The sequence below is a fragment of the Grammomys surdaster genome, unplaced genomic scaffold (assembly GCF_004785775.1).
Source record: "Grammomys surdaster isolate TR1022 unplaced genomic scaffold, NIH_TR_1.0 125846, whole genome shotgun sequence".
Lineage (NCBI taxonomy): Eukaryota > Metazoa > Chordata > Mammalia > Rodentia > Muridae > Grammomys > Grammomys surdaster.
Genome location: NW_021620672.1, coordinates 1,501,263 through 1,522,378, shown reverse-complemented (window position 1 = coordinate 1,522,378; position 21,116 = coordinate 1,501,263). Strand labels below are relative to the sequence as shown.

At 41.5% G+C, this 21,116-nt stretch overlaps 1 protein-coding gene across 1 annotated transcript in view; it reads right to left on the bottom strand.

Annotated features, from left to right (window-relative positions):
- Nucleotides 1-582: 582 nt before the first annotated feature.
- The window catches only part of Cab39 (calcium binding protein 39), a 61,947-nt gene continuing 41,413 nt past the window's right edge, over nt 583-21,116 (bottom strand). Inside the window, exons 3-9 of the mRNA XM_028789575.1 lie at nt 17,846-18,010; nt 15,903-16,021; nt 10,515-10,683; nt 7,931-7,990; nt 4,782-4,847; nt 3,800-3,943; nt 583-3,186 (exon numbers count right to left, since the gene is read on the bottom strand). Coding sequence (XP_028645408.1) covers nt 2,998-3,186; nt 3,800-3,943; nt 4,782-4,847; nt 7,931-7,990; nt 10,515-10,683; nt 15,903-16,021; nt 17,846-18,010 — 912 coding nt within the window. The 3' untranslated portion in view covers nt 583-2,997. The remainder of the gene's footprint in view (nt 3,187-3,799; nt 3,944-4,781; nt 4,848-7,930; nt 7,991-10,514; nt 10,684-15,902; nt 16,022-17,845; nt 18,011-21,116) is intronic.

Sequence of the window (21,116 nt, the reverse complement as noted above, 5' to 3'; positions counted from 1 at the left end):
TGGAAGACTGCAAGCATTCCATGGAGACCACGGGGGTAGGGAAGTGGAATCTGAGCTGCAGGGTAGGTAACTCTGGCCCAGTAGGTGAACAGTAAGATGTGGTTACTCTACTGAAGTATCTCTGGCAAGAGCAGGCCCTCTGTCCTGCATGGAGAGCTTACTGACAAGGTTAAGTGTTGGCAGGGTTGTACACAGACAAGGAGCTATCTCTGACCAGAACAGGGGTGGTGGCAGAGTCAAGTCTCACCTTCACCGTGGACATGTTCCAGTGATTTGTGAATCTCCCTGTCAAGCAGTTAAGTCTCTCCACTGTTGAGAATGGAGCAAAAAATAGATCTACACTCCAAATGTTGGGAGTGGGGAGGTATCATAAAATGGTAACAATGATACTGAACTTGGAGACAAGGAAGGGCTATGTGACACAGTAATCACTCTGCACACAGGGGCAAGATGAGGGAAAACTACAGGTGCACTAAATCTTGAGTAGGGGGAAAAAAGTGTTGAGTTAACTGTTTCCTGCCAGCTGACAAAATGTGTGCTTTTGTCTCTTGTGACATGTGACTGTCTAAAGGACATCACAAGACAGTTTCTCCAAAATTTTATTTTAATTTAAATTACAGGGCCAGCCAGATATTCTGATAAGAAATTCACTTTTCCTCAGGAGAAAGAAAACACTTCCATGTCATTAACAATTGTATACATCTTCCACTTTTTTTAAGGGTTAAAAAAAATCGCATTAAGTAACTGCCTTAAGTAAAATTAACCCTTTATAACACCAAAGAAACCACACCCAGGATAATCGTTCTGGTAATAGGAACCTAGGAAATGATCACACTTTAAATGCAACTTTCCAATCTTGAATGTTTTCACATTGTTCTGTTTAAAAACAATCCAGGAAGCCTTCTCAGCCTTCAGCTTCCAATGTGTTAGTAACACAGTTCTTTGACACACTGCACCCCATCTTCCACAGCAAGACTCTAGCACTACTTCATGTTTGACCAAGTGGAAGCTGTTTTGACGTCTCAAGTTCTAAGAGCTAGCTTGGCAAGGAGACACTCCTTCCACTTGGTGTAATGGCTGCTGTCTCACCAAATCCTGACTTACAGCACAGGGTGGCAAGGACTAGGTCACTTAGCTTGGCTGAGTCTGCCTCCTACCCAGCTGAGGATTTCCTTGTCCAGGAGATTGAATGCTTTCTCTATCTCTACTAGAGAACATGAATTATCATGCACGCACGCACGCACGCACGCACGCACGCACGCACGCACGCACGCACGCACACACTGGGTAAAGAGAGCCTTGGAAATCCCTTATTGTAGACTGCCATTTAGATGAAATAGAACAGACCTGTATTTTCTGGAGTGGTTTTTCTGACTTGTATTCCTTGAAGGAAACCTTAAAACCCGCTAAAACATCAGCTAGGAGGCTCCTTTTACTGGCCAATGAATAATTCAGTTAGTAAGAGAGGCTGGCAAAGAATAATTATGTAAATTTTTTTAGTCAGCTACAGCCATGCTGAATTGGATTGGGCAAACTCTGATTTTAAGTTGTTAGCTATGATCCGTGTGTCACTAAGACAGACAGACACCATTCTAGGAACGCTATGTAGATACAGTCTAGGAGACACTGTTCTGCTGTGGTCACAGTCACAAAAAGTGGTGCAAAATCAGTTACTTTATAAATACTGATAATTTGCAGCATTAAGGAAAAGGACATTAAAAGCCATCAATCTCCCCGAGGACATCTAGAACCAGGGCTCTTCTTTCCCTAAGAGAAGCCAAAGTTTTAATTATTCAGTTTCACGACTACTGTACTGGATATTACTTACTCTAAGAAAGAAGAGGTGCTCTACAAGAGGTCCCCCACACAAAAAAAAATCAGCATTATTTAGCATAATCGGTATCATTCATAGATATGGCAATCTTAGGACTCATTTTAAATGAATAAGGCCAATATTCTCCAAGAATATGTAGCAGACCGAGTTCCTGGTATGTAGTTCTGCCTGCCAACGGTGCCCCATTGGGTAACTGAATACAAGGGATTGGTTCTTTTTCTTTTAATGCTGTGATCCTTAAATGTTAAAATCAGCATTTTCATGTAATCTCAAGTATTTCAATTACATATGAGCATTCTTTTTTTTTTTTTTGCAAAACTCAGGTAATAGTTACATACTACTACAATAACATTCCTCTGCTGTACAAATTAAGCGATTTAAAAGAAATGAGCATTCTAAGAATTATATACAAAAGAAACCTGTAAGCAGTGCTGAAATGAAACATAAGGTGTTGGCTGCTAGCTCTACTGTTTAAAACACCTTCAAAAGTAAAATTAACAAACACCCTTCAACATATCCAGGTTTACAAGTTTCAAGAAAATCAAATGTCAAAAAGTTCTAGAAAGCTGTGAAAAAGCATATATACACTTTCATATGACCTTATGAAGCTCCACACTTGAGAAGTTGCTAAGTTTCAGTATCAATTTATTTGCACATCAACTTTCTCCTCCCCAAAGCTCACACTGGACACAGTTCTCCCTTCTGATCTCCAACGATCTCTGTACAGCCATCTTCCTTCAGAAGAGATGGACAATCTGGTGCTGGGATGGGTAGACCCGTGCCATGCTGCACAGACCTGCAGAGAGCGGTGTCGATGGACAGGCAGGTGTCAGCGATGTCATCACCGTCTTTTCCCTAGACCACTCTCACTACATTTGCTTTCGTGAACCCAGCCATGTTCAGAACTCCCGTAGCAAATGGGAGTCTGTGAGTTCTGAAATGACACAGAGATCAAGGGAAAGAAAGACCACGTGCGCTCTAATGTGCAAGCAGCAGCAGCTACGTTCTCCAACCTGGACTGAAAAACAAAAAGGTAAAATGAAAAACCGTTCACTTAACAGCAGATTAGCAGTAACGCTCCTCTTGAATCGGTAAGAGTGCCTGATGCCGAGGAGCTAACAGCAAGTGCTGAGCTTGGATGGGACGGCAGGGTTTGTTGGGAACTAGGCTTCTTGCTGAGCTGCTCTCTTCAAATCCCTGATCTGCTTGACTAAATAGGTCTTCTCATCATTGAACTGCTCGTCCTCGGTCCTGTCGTTCTGAAACTTGCTGAGGAACTCGATGAGTTTGGTCTGGTTCTTGAGAAGGATGTCTAGGATGGGCTGCGTCTTGTTGGGGTTGGCCACAAACACCTGCAGAAGAGAAAGCCATGTCAGTCAGAAAAGACATCGGTGTCCACCCAGCAAGCTCCTGGGCAGGCGGGGACAGTAGTTTTTTCTTTAGAACTTACTTTTACATGATAGCGAAGATAATAATGATTACATGTTTAGCACAAAGACTGCCAAGCCATTCTGCCAACCCTGAAACACAGTACTTAGGACTAAACACTGACTTTGAGTTTACAATTAAATAAATTATTTCTGGGCACAGGAGGTCAGACTGAAATTTAAGAACAACACCCTAACCCCCAAGGAAAGCATTACAACTCTCTCTGGCTTTGCACTGGCCCTCACCGAGTCAGCTGCAGAAACAGTGAATGTGAGAATGGGAGGGTGGGGGAGAAGGGCAGCAGGGGCCGAGTTTGTCTCTGTGTCTCTGAATACCTTCTGTGCAAGCTGAAGAGAGGAACACTCCTCTCTGACTACACTTCCCATTCTCACATCCAAGGGCCACTTCCATCCAGGTCCCACTCCTGTTAAATGCTCTGATTGAACTGAGTTATTCCTTTGGTTACCAAAATAGGCACCACTTTAGTAATGTAATGAGCAGCTTCAGAGGAGGGCACTGTCTGCCCATGCAGCTCACCTTGAACACATGAAAGGCCTCAAACTGGATGTTGCGGCTCTTGTCTCGGAGGAGGTTCATCATTAACTTGAGGTTCTCAGGCTTACTGATGTATTTCGTCATAATAGTGAAGTTGTGTCTGTCTAACAGCAATTCACCCAGAAGCTGAGAAGACATTAGGCCATTACTCTTAAATTATAACAACTTATAGCAAATAAAAAATTAAACCCATTTGATAGTCATCACTTGATGCTAGAAGAAGACTGGTTTAAAAAAAAAAAAACAACAAAAATAAACATGAACAATGTAACAAACACCACTACCCAAAAAAGGAAAGGATTAGGAAGATTTGATTATTAATTTTAACTAATTTTTTTTCCTGTTTTAAATTCTATTTAGCAGGGCTTTTCAGGATTAAGGGTGGTGTCTGCCTAAACGCATGCCAAGTTTTTCATTTTCTCACATCTGCCTCACAAAGCTGTATCTTTAGCAGTGGTTCCTCAAGATAACCCTGACTGCCAAGAAAGCAAGCAGGGAGCTGAAAGCACCTTCCCGGCCTCTGAGCTTCCCCACCATCCATATAAACTCAGTGTGCACACGGCCACTGCTCGGCTGAGACTTTTCCTTCAGGTTGTGCTTGCACTGAGCTCTAGCTGAGGCTGGCTATCAGCTACATACCCAGCTGGGAACAGGTTTTATCCTGTGGACAGACAGATAGTTGAGGGCACATCCTGGTGCCAGCTTGCCTGGGTTCAGATCTGTAGCCCCGAGTAGCATCTCCCCCCTTTGGTGTCTCTACTTTATACTGTGGTGCATACAGGCCACTACCATACCCTAAACCCTGAAAGAAAAACAAAACAAAGCCTCACTATGCCCAAATCACAAATGTACGTTTTTCTAATGGTCTACAACCAACACTGGCATGTCCCTGGTTCTCCAAGTTCAAGTCACAAATACATAATGAAGAAAAATGAATGACATGAAAAAAGAGAATGTGCCATACCTTCAGTGACTGTCTCTTTGTCACATAATTTTCTGAATGAAGTAGCTTTTCATATTCACTGAAAAACTAGGAGAACAGAAAACACACATCAGGGTTAAGGAAAAGGCAGCTAGACAACACTGCAAAGTTCAGAACAGACTCTGAGATCAACGAAGGCCTGCACTCTCCTGCTGACAGTGATGTCAAATCTCCTTTTCTCTTGGGCCCCTCTGGTGATGCCACCCGTCATTTCTATTCAGAGAGCTCATGGGATTGGTTCCTTCCAGGCTCTAGTCAGATCCAGAGACTACCCTGACAAGTCTCCCTCTACACCCTAAGTCTAGGTGCATAAAACACAGTAGTTCTCAGCCTTCCTAACGCTACAGCCCTTTATGACATGTGCTGACCCTCTACTGTAACATACTGTCATTTTCTACTGTGATGAGTCATAACGCAGATATCTGCTAAGTGAGGACCACTGCGTTAACACCTTCTCTCTCACACTCAATATTCATTGCCTAGTGTTAAACATTCCTAGTATTTCATACACAGAAACTCAATTCATCTTAAGCACAAATTGAAAAATGAGCCTGTTCTAACCCAAGGTATCAAGCAAGCAAGGAGAAAAAACAAAGCTGAGAGAGAGGAGAAACCTGCAGTGTGTTAAGTAGATAGAGGTTTTGAAAAGGTAAGAACTTAGTTCAAAGGTGAAGGAAGGGAAGCAGTATAACTTAGAAATGGGGCAGCTGGGCGGTGGTGGTGCACGCCTTTAATCCCAGCACTTGGGAGGCAGAGGCAGGTGGATTTCTGAGTTCGAGACCAGTGACTTCCAGGACAGCCAGGGTTATACAGAGAAACCCTGTCTCGAAAAACCAAAAAAAAAAAAAAAAAAAAAAACGGAGGGGGGGGGGGGGAGAGAGAGAAGAAGAAAAGAAAAAAGAAATGGGGCAAGAAAAAGATATTCCTGGAAGAAGTACAAGGAAGTCATAGCTTGAGAGACCTGGGGAGTGCAAAGCTTTAAATCAGAGCCGATAAAGGACCACCAGGTCTTCAAGGTGGGGGATAAGATAATAAGAACATGTCACCAGGACAGGAACAATTAAAGTCAACCCGTGTCAGGCAATCCAACTCCCTTTTAAGATGTCAACAGGAAACTCTGAGCAACCAGCACACATCTTTTGGTCTTTTAACTGATTATTTTCCCTATGCTTTAGTTGGTAAAATAAAAACAAGCAAACAAAACCAAGAGTCAAAGTGGTCAGGGTTTTTTAAGTATATAAATTTACTTTCGATGGGACTTGATATTCCTTCTCCTTTAGATATGACTGTATTTCACACATTTCTGTAAAAATGCTTTTCTAAAATCTTGTTAGCTGATGTCACATCCACAAATATTATGTAAAAACCACCTGATTTCAACATTAAAATAGACATCATCACCTATAGAAATCTCTTTAAATAAGGTAGTCTATCTGTGGGAGGCTTTAAATGAAGTTGGTAGCATATTTTAAAAAGTTTCGAGGTGCCGTGGAAATACGGTAGGTTAACAATTCCTAACTCTTCCATTTTTGCACTAGCTCTGCGACTGATAAGTTAGCAGGCCACACACTGCACACACTCTTATTAGTGGGCACGTGTACTCTGAGGCTCAAGGTGGCACAGAGAGTGAAGAAAGCCTTTGCTCTTAGGATCTGAAGCCTTGGGCTTTTGATGTTAGAGCAGTGGCTCTCAACCTCCCAATGCTGCAATCCTTTTTCTTTTTCCTCCTTCTCCCCTTCTCTTTTTGTTTTTTGAGGTAGGGTTTCTCTATGTAGCCCTGGCTGAACTCGCTCTGTAGAGCAGGCTAGCCTCCAACTCAGAGCTCTGCCTGCCTCAGCCTCAAGTGCTGGGATTAGCGTGTGCTACCACTGCCCAGTGCTTTGACCCTTTGATTCAGTTCCTCGGGTTGTCAAGAACCCCAACCATAAAATTATTTCATTGCTTTTTCATAAGTAATTTTGCTACTATTATAAGCCAAAATATAAATATCTCATATGCAGGATATCTAGTATGACCCACCAAAAGGGCCATGACCAACATGTTGAGAACCACCCTGTTAAAAAGCTTGTTGACACTCCAAAGAAACGAAGGTTGCTACCTCAAACCAGAAACACACAAAGGAAACATCCACATCCAAACACTCATGGCAGAACTAAAGTGCTGTCAATGTGTAAGCCATTTATGAGGCTGCTTTCTTAGCCACATGCCATGCTGCTGCTGGGAGACGGGGAAACAGGAAGGGATGCACAGATTCTGCCTCCGAGAACCTTATGTTGTAGTGGAATAGGAAAGCAAATGATGAAGTCCTAACAATATTTAAAACTTCAAAGATTTAAACTACTAGTAGAAGAATTAAAAACTAAGCCAAGTCTTGTGGATGGACGGGAAGTTTAAGTGGAGAGTTATTCTAAGTTCTCTACCCATCACATCTTGGACAATGTATAGGGAACAACTGTGGCACTGTGAGAAGCCCTCCAGAGGAAGGCAGATGTATAGAGTGAACACAGGCACTGTAGCCCTGGGGTAGTTGTACAGCTGATGGGCAGTAGGTTGTCAAGCACTCAGGATCACAGACAACTCTCTGGAGGTCATCACTGCTGAGTTTGACTCACATTGACACAAACTGGAAGCAACCTTACTAATGCTAGTCCAGTGTCCTCACTTTACAAATAAGGAGGGTTTCTAAGCCCCCAAGCAGTGAGTGCCTTGGCCATGGCCACAAAGGAGTAAGCAGTGGAGCAGGAACTCCTGCCCACTCTAGGCCAGCGCTGCTCACACCCTATCAGCTGCTGCCTCTTTCTCTCTGCTTGTATGTAGCAGCTGATGAAAAAGGAAGGAAAGGTTTAATAGTCAGACTAAATTCTCTTTGCATCTCAACTAGATTATCACTCAGGAGCAAAAAATGACCACTTTTCTCTTCTAAAGTAAGAAAAGATGCAAGGGGCAATGTATAAATCAAGGTCAAATTTTGCTTCAGACTTAGTAGTACTCAATGCTGTTTCAGTAAAGTGATCATAGCATCATTTACGAACACTAGAGTCAAATATTCTGATGCAAAATTTAACTTAAATCTCCATTTAAGTTAATTTTTGTTAAAAATTACAAACATTTAAAATATTTCTTATACTTACTCTATCATAATGTTGTTCCAAAAATTCTGCACTGAGCAATTTATGTCTTGTAAGTAAATCCTAGAAAAAGAAAAAAAAAACATGAATTTTTACAGTTGTTCTCCATTAATGCTTTCTTAGGAAAGAATTCTAAAATATCTGCCAAACTGCTTAATAAACTGGTGTTAACTATTAGCACACAGTAGGTACTTACTATTTCATCATGATTTTTACTCAGGACCATAAAGTGACCATGAAATGACTTGGTCTCACTAAGTCAGAACTGTTTATGCCTCATTACAGGTGGCACTGGCCCTAGGCTTGAGTTCCTTTGTGGAGATACACTGAGACCCAGGTGTGCAGGGAGTGATCTGAACTCACTTCCCAAGAACACTCTCACAGAAGCCTTTTGTATGTCCAGGCGTCTGCTCCCGACCCTAGACTCTGACTTAACATCACTTCCTCAGAACATCTTTCCTGACAGGTTATAGCTGTGACTCTACCTGTGCTGTGGGATTGTTTAGTAAGGTCTCTCCTTCATCAGACTGTCAGTTCTGTAACAAAGATCACATTGATTTCTACAAGCTTTGAATTTCTGGCACCTAAACTCTTCCCAGTACATAGCAAGGGCATAGTATTAAATAAATAAATCAATGAATGAGCCAGCAAAATTAGGTGTGTTTGGGAAAGCATCACACTTAATGTTCTTTGTACTTTTAAAGAAAGCTTCTAACCCCACCCCCAGGATTTACAGCTGTTCAAACTTCTGCACAAGGCTTGTGCTGTATTCTCTCATTTAAATAGGGATGGTCAAGAAACTTTGTTAATTTCCCCCCAAGTCTCCTGTGAGACTTAAACAAGTGAAATAAAAAAGCTGGAATTAAGTTTCAGCATCTCTGGAGATGCAGTAGTCATTTGACTGCAACCTTCTGTACCCACGTTGCTCAGCATGACTTTACGTGCAGGGTCTCCACGTGACAGGTGCTATAGCTCTCCCATCACAGGCGGAAAGGACAGTGGCAGTGTGTCCAGAGCCTTAGCAAGCATCAGCGGTTGCAATGCAAAGAAGAACACAATGACTTCCAAGGGAGCTATCAACAGAGAAAGCATCTAAGCCTCCAGGTCAAAGAGCACCCCCACCCTTTAGCCTGCTACCATGACTGACTAAAGGCTGATGTCCCCTGAGTAGGTACCACAAAGACGGGGCTTCTATGTATGGGCCACTGCTGAACCCCCAGACCCTAGAATAATGCCTGAAACAAGTCAGGCACCCAGAAACTGGATGGATGGAGTAAGAGACTAACATGTAAGAATCTGTACACGGTGATGCCACTTCAATTTTGCGGCTGAATCATACTTGTGGGTAATCTGAGTAAGTGCAGCCAAAGGACCCTGTTCCACACAAGGCACTAACTACTACACCTCCCTTCATGCTGGGCTGCTGCTCCTCAACGGAGCACTCCCTTCCATCAATGCATCCTTATCATGAGCCAAACCCAAAACTGCGGTGAACTTGAGACCTCACAGTGACACTCTATGTTATGACCCCAAATAAACTGCAGTTTGCTTTATACATGACATTTCCATATATATATATATATATATATATATATATATATATATCTGAGGAATTATATATATAAAACTGAGGAATTACCTAAAGCTTCTTCAGAAGCTGTACTGATTCTGGGAAATAAATCCTTGGCACTACACACGCCTTAATCAGTCAGGGTGAAACCCTACCATCAGTCCCCAGGCCTTCCTCCTGTCCTAACATATTCATTGTCCTTATAACTTTACCCAGAGCTGTCCTTACCTCAAGGGCTCTTTATTAAGAAGCTGAGCTCTTACAAGAAAAGTGACAGTTTCTCACTGTGTTAGTGTTCATGGCTTCTGAGTATAGGTGAGCTACATGTACTAAACAAGAATTCAACAACTTATAAGGTCATTTAAGGAAATGTAATACATCAAGATTTATTCTAACTGAAAACAAAAAGAAAAAATACAAAATTGCTGCATCATTTTTATACCATAAAGAGAGGCCTGCAACTAAAGAAACTGTGGTCACACAAATCTGTGAGGGTGGGGTGCAGGATGACAACGGAAGGCCCAGTGTAGGTAACCCTGCTCCCTTGCTGGAAAGTCAGGCATACTCTGGCGTGCCTTGGGCTGTCCACTCTCAATGTGGTTCTTGTATTTGATAATGCATATATTCCCAAAAAAACATGGCCTTTGAGCAGAGGCCAATTTCATTACCTCATCTAGTGCCAGCTAAAGGAGGCACTGCAGAGTGTCCCGTCACAAGAGAAAGCCTGGTTGTTGGACAATCTGCCTATTATCTATGCCACACTTAGTGAATAACTGAACAAGAAAGTGTAATTTTGATCTTACAGGACTTTTGCTTTCCTGATAAGACTTGAGAATTTAATTTTTTCACATTTTTGGCTGTTTTTGTGTTTTTACTACAAATACCTGAGGCATACCAAATGCACATAAAACACATCTTCTCTATTCCCACTAGAGGGCAGTTGTGAGTAGAGGAGATAAAGATGGGGAAACACTCTGACTTGCAAGTGTGCTGAGAATTTAAGTTTTTAAATGTTACCTTGAATGTAGCAAATGCATCTGAAGCTATGTCAAATGTTGACATTTCAACATATCTGAAGAAGTCATAAAACTGTTCCGACCACAAAATGATTTTTGCGAGTGGTTCATGTCTGATGCATTCTCTTAACATTATCCCACAATTAAGAGCTATTTCTGGAGATTCATACCTGTTAAAAAAAACAAAACAAAACAAAACAAAAGCCATACATGAATTCTCTTTCAAAACAGCAAAGTGAACATTTCAAACTTCCTCACTGGAAGTTTCAGATACTCCTAAGTGACCACAGCCAAGTCACAGCAGGGTCATTTAATCTGGAACCTACAGCTGTGTGCAGAGGTGGACAGCTGCCTTCAATCAAGAAAAATCAACCATGGCAGAGACCGTTAGACTAGAAGTTCTGTGTGTGAAAAGTCTAGAAGGAAGAGTTATACTATCCGAGACCTTAGTTCTTATCCACTGTGCTCCCAAGAACCAAAAGAACCACAACTTGAAAAGAACAGTAAGAGAGTATTTTCCAAACTCAGAAACTGACAGTATAAACACATGTCCATCCATTAAATATACAGCAATTACGCATCACTGCTTCAATACTCAAAACAGTATTCTTGGAGTCCAGATTCTTGGAGACATGTAACGCTCACAAAATGGCAAGCCTCGTTCTGAAGACTTTACAAAGCATCTCTGCCATGGAGAACCTGGGGACCCTAAAAGTACACAGAGTGGATCCCAAGACACTGGCACCTCCCCACTGACTCCAGATGCTGCCTTTTCCTTTATTCTCAGTTCCGTCTCAGCATTTCTTCCCTTGTGATCATGAAGAAAATTTCTCAGCTGAGCAGGCGCCTTCCCTTCTCACAAGCACACTACCTTTTCATAGACTGATACCTGCTCAGACAGGTTGTTCTCTTGTTCCAAGATACCAATGTTGGCTCTCTACTTCTTCCCCACCGACAAGTTCACATCCGTTGTTTTTTTGGTAGTCAAAGAAATTTCCCAATACTCTAGTGAAATAATTATTTGGCCAGTAGAGACTTCCTCTTGGCTAAAACAGGACTGACCAAGATCTGTCTGGATAATGTTCTGATGGTTCTCTGCTTGCATATCTATGTTTTTTTTTCCCCCTTTGGTTTTTGGTATGGCTGATCAAATTCAAGGCATTGTGAATACTTGGCAAGCATTCTATCACTGAGCTACACCCCAGCACTATCCTTCTCTTTTAAAGTAGGGAAGAAAAAAGTCCCCCCAGTTCTCCTTTTTATCCCCTCCGTGGTTCCTCCTTCTTTCTGCTGAGGTCTTCACCTGCTAAGCAGAGTCCACAATCTCACGGCCCCCACTATGACTGAATTTCCTTCCCCCAGTTCAGTCTTTCTGAACTGAGGCTGGGTGTTTTCCAATGTATCTGAAAACCCCCAGGTAAAGGTCTATGTAAGCTGGGCATATCTAACAGGAAACCTCAACCCCACCACTCAAAACCAAGGCCTAACTCCCCACCGCTCAGCTCTACATCTTGGCACCAGTTCTCTGCCTGACACCTAGCACCATAGACTTGCCATCATGGGGGAATGTTCTGTACCCATGCTGCCCACTATGGTGGCTACTAGGCCACAGGTGTGGCTGTGCAAATGACAGATGGAAAAGCCATACTTTAAAGTTAAGTCATTACACATGGTAACTACTATACTAGCTTCACTGCAAATATTCAGCTCTCCACACTTCCTATGTTTGAAATCACCAGGCCTTTTTACTCTTCTTCAAATCTCTCAGTTTTATTTCCTTTCCTCTATTTCCACTGCTGCCTTGACTCAAACCGTAAGAACTGCAAATGCACCCTAACCCTAAGCCAACAAAGTTTACCACCAGCATTTCTAGTTTAGCAGTTCAAAACTATTGCCAAACAAACTTCTGGGCACACTGTCCAATCTTTCCTTTATTGGATTTATTGCTCTGGTACAAGTCATCTCCTAGCCTGTCATAAAAGGGTCCAGTTTTGCAGCTTACTGCTGCCTATCACATGGTATTCATTTTGGCCCCTGTACCTTTTACACCAGTGATATCCCATCAGGATGCTTTCTTTTTTTCTGTCTATGTAAATTCTAAATTCTCTGCAACTCCAACCTTAAGATCCTTTCCTTTTACAAACCCACTTAGCCACTGAAATCCTCTAGTCTTGATTTGTTGCCTGGCAGCAACCCTTGTCTTTTTGTTGTGCATGTTTGCCTCATATCCTCAAGAGCAGGACTGCACTGCTCTGTCTCAGGGCATGGTAAGCAGCATGCAGACTGGCTCTCATGAGATTAAAATGTCTGTTCACAAGATAGCTGATCATAGCATTAATCTTTGCTTATCTCTAATAAGCAGGACACTTGCAAGACAAGGGTAAGACAGTTTGGGGTACAAGTGTGGCAGGTTTTGATCAGAGTTTTTCAAGCTTGTCTAAATGATTAAACCATAAGGCATACAGTTATACTGTTCAACCTGTTAACATCAGACTGGAGATCACATTAAATAGCTAGTAAAATACTATTGTTTCTAAATCCAGTCCATGCCAGTACTTCCTGCAGACATACTAGAATCAGCAGCACCTCCCCCAAAAGCTTCCACTAAAATACTCAGTCTCCACTAAGTCAACCACATTGACCATAAGTAATTTAAACCATTTAATCAGCTCAAATACAGATATCTCCGAAGATGGCTCACAGTGCTTCTTAAGAGGGCTACCTTCCAGGTCAGGTAGGAATCATACAAAAGGAGTAAGGTGTCAGAAAGCAAAGAAGCCATCCCAGACCAACTGGGCTCTGCCAAGAGAACAACGGAGGTAATCAAAGGAGCACACGGTGGCCTAAGACCAGACAACCTAAATACAGAAAAGTAACATTTACAGTGACTAAACCAGGTTTGTGATGTTAATATCCTGGCTGTCAACCTGACAGGATGGAAATCATCTAAGAGGCACGCCTCCCACCACACCTGTGAGGAATAATCTAGACTAGGTAGCCTCTGGGCACACTTGTGAAGGAGTATCTTGATTAGGGTGAGAAGGAAAGATCACCTTAACTATGGATACCACCATCCCATGGGTTAGACCTACAGTCTTGGAAAAGTGAGCTGTGCATTAGCACTCACCACTCAGCTTCCTGATCATGGCCCCTTCCACCCTGACTTCCTAACCTACCCTCCAACTGTGAAAACAAAGTCAACCCTTTCTTCCTTAAGTTGCTTTTGTCAAGACTACTGCAGGAAAGGTAACTAATACAATGTCCAATATTTATTTTGAGTTAATAACATTGCTTAAACAATATATTCGATGCTTATTCAAGTCAGTGGCTAGAGCACTATAATGCATTAGAAGAATGGCACTGGCTTTCCCCACTAGCTATATCTGGGATATTGACGTCATCACTGTGGAGAGGCTCTGTTTTATAGAGGAAAACATTTAATTAGAAGAAGCAATACCAGAATCAGTAAACTGATTTCCATTCATTCATTCATTCATTCATTCATTCATTCATTCATTCTTTATTTGAGACAGGGACTTGCTATACAGCCCAAGCTGGCATCGAACTCATGGAGACCCACCTACCTCTGCCTCCCAAGTGCTGGGATTAAAGCATGCCGAGTTAGCTTTTTTTTTTTTTTTAAGTGAGAGGATTAACTATTATAGATTAGTAGAAAGCAAGAGTATTATCTATAAAATTCAGTTTGTAGACCTTGTTTACAAGTCCATTTTAAACAGCCTCATTTTGCTAAGATCGAGGAAATAGAAAGGCTGGGCACTGGACTGTAGCAGGTGTGCAGAGGTGCTGTGGCTCTGAAATAGCCTGTGTAGTGCATATACTACAGATGCATGAGAAGCACGGTGAACGACACAGCCAAGCTGTGTGCAAGGAGAGAGGAAGGCCTCAGAAAGCAGGAAAGGCTAATGACTGAAGTGAGGTGGTGGGGAGGGAAGGCTGCTGTCTTTTTCTTTAATGGTTGACTGCTCAGTTCCCTAACCAAGTATGGTGGGAGGAGGGGGAGTGGGTCTCAAGTAAAGCTTCATTCTCAGGCTTTTCCTTCTTATCTCCTTGGCTGACGATTCTACTCTGACCAGCTCAGATGAGAGCTTTATACTTTATCTCCCAAAAATCTTCTTTCAGCTTCCAGTGACAACATGCTTTTAACACTATCATTCGGGAATTAAGGGTAGGTGGATTTTTAAGTTCAAGACCAGCAAGGGGTACACAATGAGACTCTATTTCAAAGGGTTTTTTTTGTTGTTGCTGTTTTTAATTTTATACATTATCTAGAAATTATTTACATCAAAGCTGCCATGAAATAATTAATAGGAAGTGTTAATTTTTAGATTTCAATAAACCTTTGGTTTCTATAGCAAAGGAAACTCTGGTCAGTATCACACTGTTCTATGAACACTCAAATGTCAGACTATTGACACAGCATGTTTCCACAGGGACACTGGACTGATACAACGGAAGTTCTGTACAGCAACAGGTAAAGAAGCAACATGGATGCGTTGGGATGGGAATAGAGAGGAAGAAGCGGGACACTGGCATGTGACATGTCACTGACTCATGCTTTGTCTAAACAAGTCTGAACTTGGGGCAAGTGTTAAACCACAGATACAAATCCAAATGAGGTAATGTGTAAAGCAAGCAGTAGGGGAGCAAGGTAGTTCACACCAGCAGTCACTGTAGTAGGCAAACATGCTTGCCTACTAGTTTAGCACAACACTGTCAATGCTGGGATGATCTCAAGAGGTGCCAGGCAACAGCAGTGTGAAAGAGACTGACCGACTGCCTTGCCAGCCACGTAGGCTCAGTGCTCAGAAAGAGGAGGGTCTTTTCACTTTTGTTAATTTAGATCTAAGTTTTGGTTTTGTTTCTGAAACAGACAGCTACCCAAATCATAAATACCTGCTTAGTCTAGGAATAACTCCAGGAAGATGTGTAGTGACCCGGCAGGACATGCTCTGATGAGTGAGGGTGAGAAGCCCCACAGGGAGGCTTTCACTGCTGTGTGAGGTGTGAGATGAGAGGAGGTGCAGAGGAGGCATCTTTGGACTCAACTTGGCTGGGATTTCATGGATTTCAGTGGTTTCAATCTTACAGAATACAAATAAGGCCACACTGGCTCTCTTTCTCTCTATCTCTCTTTAATCTGTGAAGGGCTCACTACTCACCCAATGCTAAGCTTGCACCTATAGAGTACTTTTGTACTTACAGATGAGGACTCTCAAAGGGCAGTCTATTCAAGAGCTAGATGAAAGTGAGCTCACACTACAGAGAATAAATATCTTCCCACTTACCAACCTGGTGATCTTTTCCCACCCAAACAAATTTTTCTTTTTATTTTCAACTAAGAATATAAACTTTATTACATTGTACATACCCTTTCAATAACATGAACAAAATATTCTGTTGGGTGCAGATGTATTCAACAGTAGGAGTTCTTGTACCAATTTGTCTTCTGAGAATATTGTTGAAAATTTGAGCCACGTCTTTTTTGCCCTATTAGGAATACAATCATTAAAATATTTACCTGTCTAAGTATGAAAATGTCCATCCACCCTCAATATAAAGTCAAAGAGCCATTGTGTATTAGTTATGACTGGATATCTGACTTTACAACATTTGTAGACATTAAACTTCTAATTTTATCTATTTATAATCACAATTTAATAGTGTGCAATTCTAATACAATTTTATCAACAAAGTGAAATCTCATTATAATCCACAAGTAATTTCAACCATCTCTAACTCTCAGAAGCATGCTGACTCACTTATGGAAAACAGATGTTGGTAGCACACTTCCAATCTATAGGGAGATGAACCTTACACAAGTGGACACTTCTGTTGTGAACAGTACAGTGTACACACTTTTCTTTTACAGAAACAGAAAGGGGGGAGATTGTATTCTCAGTGTAATGACATTAGAGAATTTTTGGCAAGTAGATAAACTCCTCTACTAAACTCACCTAGGAAAGACTTAAATACATATTAAATAATAAAAGTACCAAGTATTACAATACAGTAGTTCAGAGATGAGAACTTTACAATACCACTGCACAAAACACAAACAGATCTAGTGAACCTTAACAATCAGAAAGCTGCCTAAGAAATTAATAATAGACAACAGGTCCCCAAGAGATGTTTCAGAAGACACTGTCACAAGGCTGACAAAGCCCAGAGAGCACTGAAGTCCATGGACATCCTGGGGCTTGTGCTGGCTCAGGTGCAGTAATGGTAATTTCTACAAATCAGTCCCATGGCACACACTTAAAAAAAATCAAAAACAAAAACCAATGCCCCTAAAGAGTCAAATGAATATTAAATTCAGTGTTCAGTTGAGAGAACAAATAGGTGGATACAGAGAAGGACCAGATATCCCAAATGCACCTTTCAAGTTAACAGAGAAAACAAATGGTTAGAGTTTGATACACTACTAAAAATACACAAAATTAGCTATATAAAATGGAAATATCTTCGTTCAATCTTTTCCGTATAGTAGGACAAAAATGTTTATTTTTAAGAATTATTGAAGTAGACATCCCTTCTTCAAACTTTATCATACCTCTCTCTACCAAAATCCACACAGATACCTAACTACTCAGGCAGATGAGCACTGAGACTTAAAACACACTCATGACAGTAAAAGAGGAACTTGCTTATGACCATGTAGATAGAGTACTTTGTAGATATGCTTCTCAGGCTGGAATCAAGGGCCATTATCTTCATGAACTCACTATCTACCTAACGTCATGATCCAACTGATACACAGAGGCAACTGGGGGGAGGGGAGGGGAGGGGGGGGGGAGAGAGTGTTGGTAGAGAGACCAGGCCCTAAGAGAAAAAGAAAGCTATGCTATCTGTAGCTAATCCAAGAGTCAATGGCTTGGTTGTTGTTCTGCTCTAACTGTGGGGCCAAGGACTACAGGCCCCATATTACCAGAAATAAATTTTACAGAAGTCAGAAATTCAGAATTGTGAATAAAATCCATTTTAACATTACACTAAATAAAAAATTTAAAAGTAGTGCCAAGCAAACACAAAACACATGATATCTGCTGTAATAGACATTTTTAGGGTCTTCGAACATTCTATGATTTTCTTTAGACTGCTGATTCCTTGACTCAGAGAGAAGCAGTTTATGAAATACAACCTAAATGAAAGGGTATCACAAACACCCAAGAAACTTCACATACAATGTGGTGAAATGTACGTACAAAGGTTAGAAGCCTGAGTCAACAGGGATCTTAAAATATCCCAAAGAACAGAATGCATGGAAAAGGACCACAAGAAGTGTTCTTGAGAATTAGGAAACAAATTTCTTACCTCAAAGTCAATGAGCTGTAAGTCAGCCACCAGGGTGCTGAGGAGCCCACTATTGTACAGCTCCTGAGCCAGCTGAGCGACCGCCTCTGTCTGAGGTTCCTTCTCATTTGTGCCGTACAGAATTTCTTTCATGGCAACCAAATTTTTGGAAACTTCTTCTGTAGCCTGATTTGGGGAGGAAGGTGAAGAAGAGAAAAACAATTCATTTTAATAAACACATATTACAGGTTGTATTAGCTAAATATCTATTTTTTTTTTTATATTTTTTACCCTCAGACCTATGTGCAAGCTCCAGCTTTATCTTCAGGAGCTGGACACTGTACAGGAGGGAGGGAGGGAGGGAGGGGAGGAGAGAAGGAGGGAGGGGAGGAGGGAAGGAGGGAGGGAGGGGAGGAAGGAGGGAGGAGAGGAAGGGAAAGAGGAAGAAAGGGAGAGGGTTGCATGCACTCCCCTGAAAGGATGACATGTTCTGCATATACAGTGGAAGCTCAGCTAATGTAAAGTAGAAACAGGAATGACAAGACTGGGTTTCTCCTCAAGTCTGGGGAAGCTCTTCAGAAGAGGCATGTGAGCTGCTGGTGGAGGTGATGGTGGTGGGTGAGATTAACAACTAAGTGTCAGGAAGAAGGAGCAGCAAAAAAGGCAGCAATGAGGGAGAGGAAACTGGAAATACAAGCAAGCAAAAGAAATGGCACTGATAGAGTAAAGAGGACGTGAAGAGTTACTACAAGGATACATGTCGCATTCAAGAAAAACCAAGGATGTTAAATAGAGAAACCCAAGCCACACAGACTGAGAACTACAGTGGATGTTAACAGCAGGTAAGACACTGCAGAAGAAAACACTGCTGAAGAGGAACACAAAAATGAATCATGGGAGTGAGCAGAGGGGACATCGTGCTTATAAGCTTTAGGGTAACTTTAGTAATATGCATAACTACTGTCCCAAAGAGAGTAAAGGGCAGACAAAATATTTGAAAATGTCATGAATGAAAACAACTTTGAATTTGCCAGGTGAACACCTTCGATCCCAGTACTGGGGAGTTGGAGTCAGGCATACGTCTGTGAGTTTGAGGCCAGCCTATGTCTACATTGCTTCAGGATAGTAAGGATTACATAGAGGGACCCTATCTCAAAAACAAAACAAAGCCTAAACAAAAAAATATAAATCTGATTTTTCTTTAAAAAAAAAAAAAAAACAACCCTGCCAAAATAAATCTTGGTAAAAGGCAACTAAATCTCAAGTGCAAGAACTAGAACTAAGGTGACTGGAGAGACGGCTTGGTGGTACCTAAGAGCACGGGTTACTCTTCAGGACAGCCCAGGTTTGAGTTCCAGCCCCTACTAGTGTGCTCACAACAGTCTGGTAACACCAGTTACTAGGGGTATGATGCTCTCTTCTGGCCTCCTGGGCACCAGTCATGCATGCGGTTACACAGTCTACATGCAAGTGAAACACACATATACATTTTAAAAACTTAGAACAAGAAAAGACATAGAACAAGAATATACAGAGATGGCTGTGATGACGAGCACTGGCTGTGCAGTCACAGGACTTGAACTCAGGTGCTGGCACCCACAGGAGGCCACAGAGGGCTCCACACCCTCCTCAGGCTCCACATGTACAAACATGCACATTTATTCACATGTACATGTACACATACGCACATGCACTCACAAGCAGATACAGACACAGACAGATACAGATACAGACACTACATGAATGTTCATGCAGACATTCACGACAACAGAATGTTCAAATCTGGTGATAAAGAGAGGATCTTAAAAGTAACCATTAGGGGGTGGGGGAGCAGCAGGGGGAGGAGCACAGCCAAAGAAAACCAAAGACTGCCAATGGACTTCTTGACAAAGCTATATATGTCAAAAGATAGAAGGGAATTGTTAAAACTATTAAGAAAAGCAAACTACTAAGCTATCACCCTAGAATTTTATAACCCAATAAAAATGTTTTAAAGATAAAAATAATTCTACATAGTGAGTTCTAGGATAGTCAGGGCTATCCAGTGAGACCCTGTTTCAAAATAAAATAGCCACCTCACGCAAAAAAAAAAACCCTCAGAATAAGACAAAAATGAAGAGTTTTGGAGATGCATTAAAACTAAAAGATACAAATGAGGAGAAAATGTGAGTAAAGAAAATTTGGCTGTTTGAAGCAAAAATAGCATACTCAAAGATTTTTACATGTAGAGGAAGAAAATTCATGACAGCAGTAGCTCAGGAAGGTCATGGAATATAGCATAAGGTGCAGTGTGTAGTATCATTTTTCCTCAAGACAGACTATTGCAAGTTATAGATGTTATAAACATAAGCCTTAAAGCAAACATTTAAAGAACTCCATTCAGACAAAGGTGGTAGTGAATGTTTGTGATCCCACCATTTGGGAATCCAAGGCTGGAAGACTGAGAGCTTGAGATACACAGTCAACTAAGGGCCAGCTTATATTATTACATGGTGTGAAGCTGTCTCATAAAAACAAGCAAGCAAACAAAAACCTAGTTAAAATATAGAAGCCATGCTATAGGACATCAGCTTATGACAGTATTCAGAACAACTGTAACAGCCCACAGTAATTCCTTTACAACCATCAAAACTTCTTACTAAATGGTCACACAATTTCACCTTGAGTGTTTCCTGCTCCTAGTAATGCTGTATTGGAGGATCCCAGAACCAGACATGGCCTCCCTATACTGTCTGATGACCCAAGCAGTAACTTCTATTCCTGCTTGAGGTAGTCCACCTGTCTTCCTTTAAAGAATATCTTCAGAAAACTTCTTTTCAATTTTGTGAACTATTGTTCCAAGAAAGGTAGGATAATGCCTAACCCTGCCCCAGATACAGAAGATCCTCCTGCCTATGGGACACGCCAACACAGCTTGAGGTCATCTTTAGTAGTGTAGACAATCATGAGAAAGAATTCAGAGTGGAGTGGATCTTCCATGGGTGCTATGGCCAACTGAAGTGTATGATGCCACACTGAAGGCTTTAACTCCTCACTATCTAACTGTATTTCACCATCAGCCTAACACCTAGGCTGCACAGACATTTCTGTGTTCTAAAGGATATCCAGTAAATCACATTACTCTTATAATTGAATCACTTATCTAGTTATGCCTCTGTGGCCTGCCTAAATTGCTAACCAAAATGCCTAACAGGAAAGAACCACAATTGAACCTATCTATCGTATCTTTTTAGTAATGATCTAATACACACACACACACACACACACACACACACACACACACACACACACA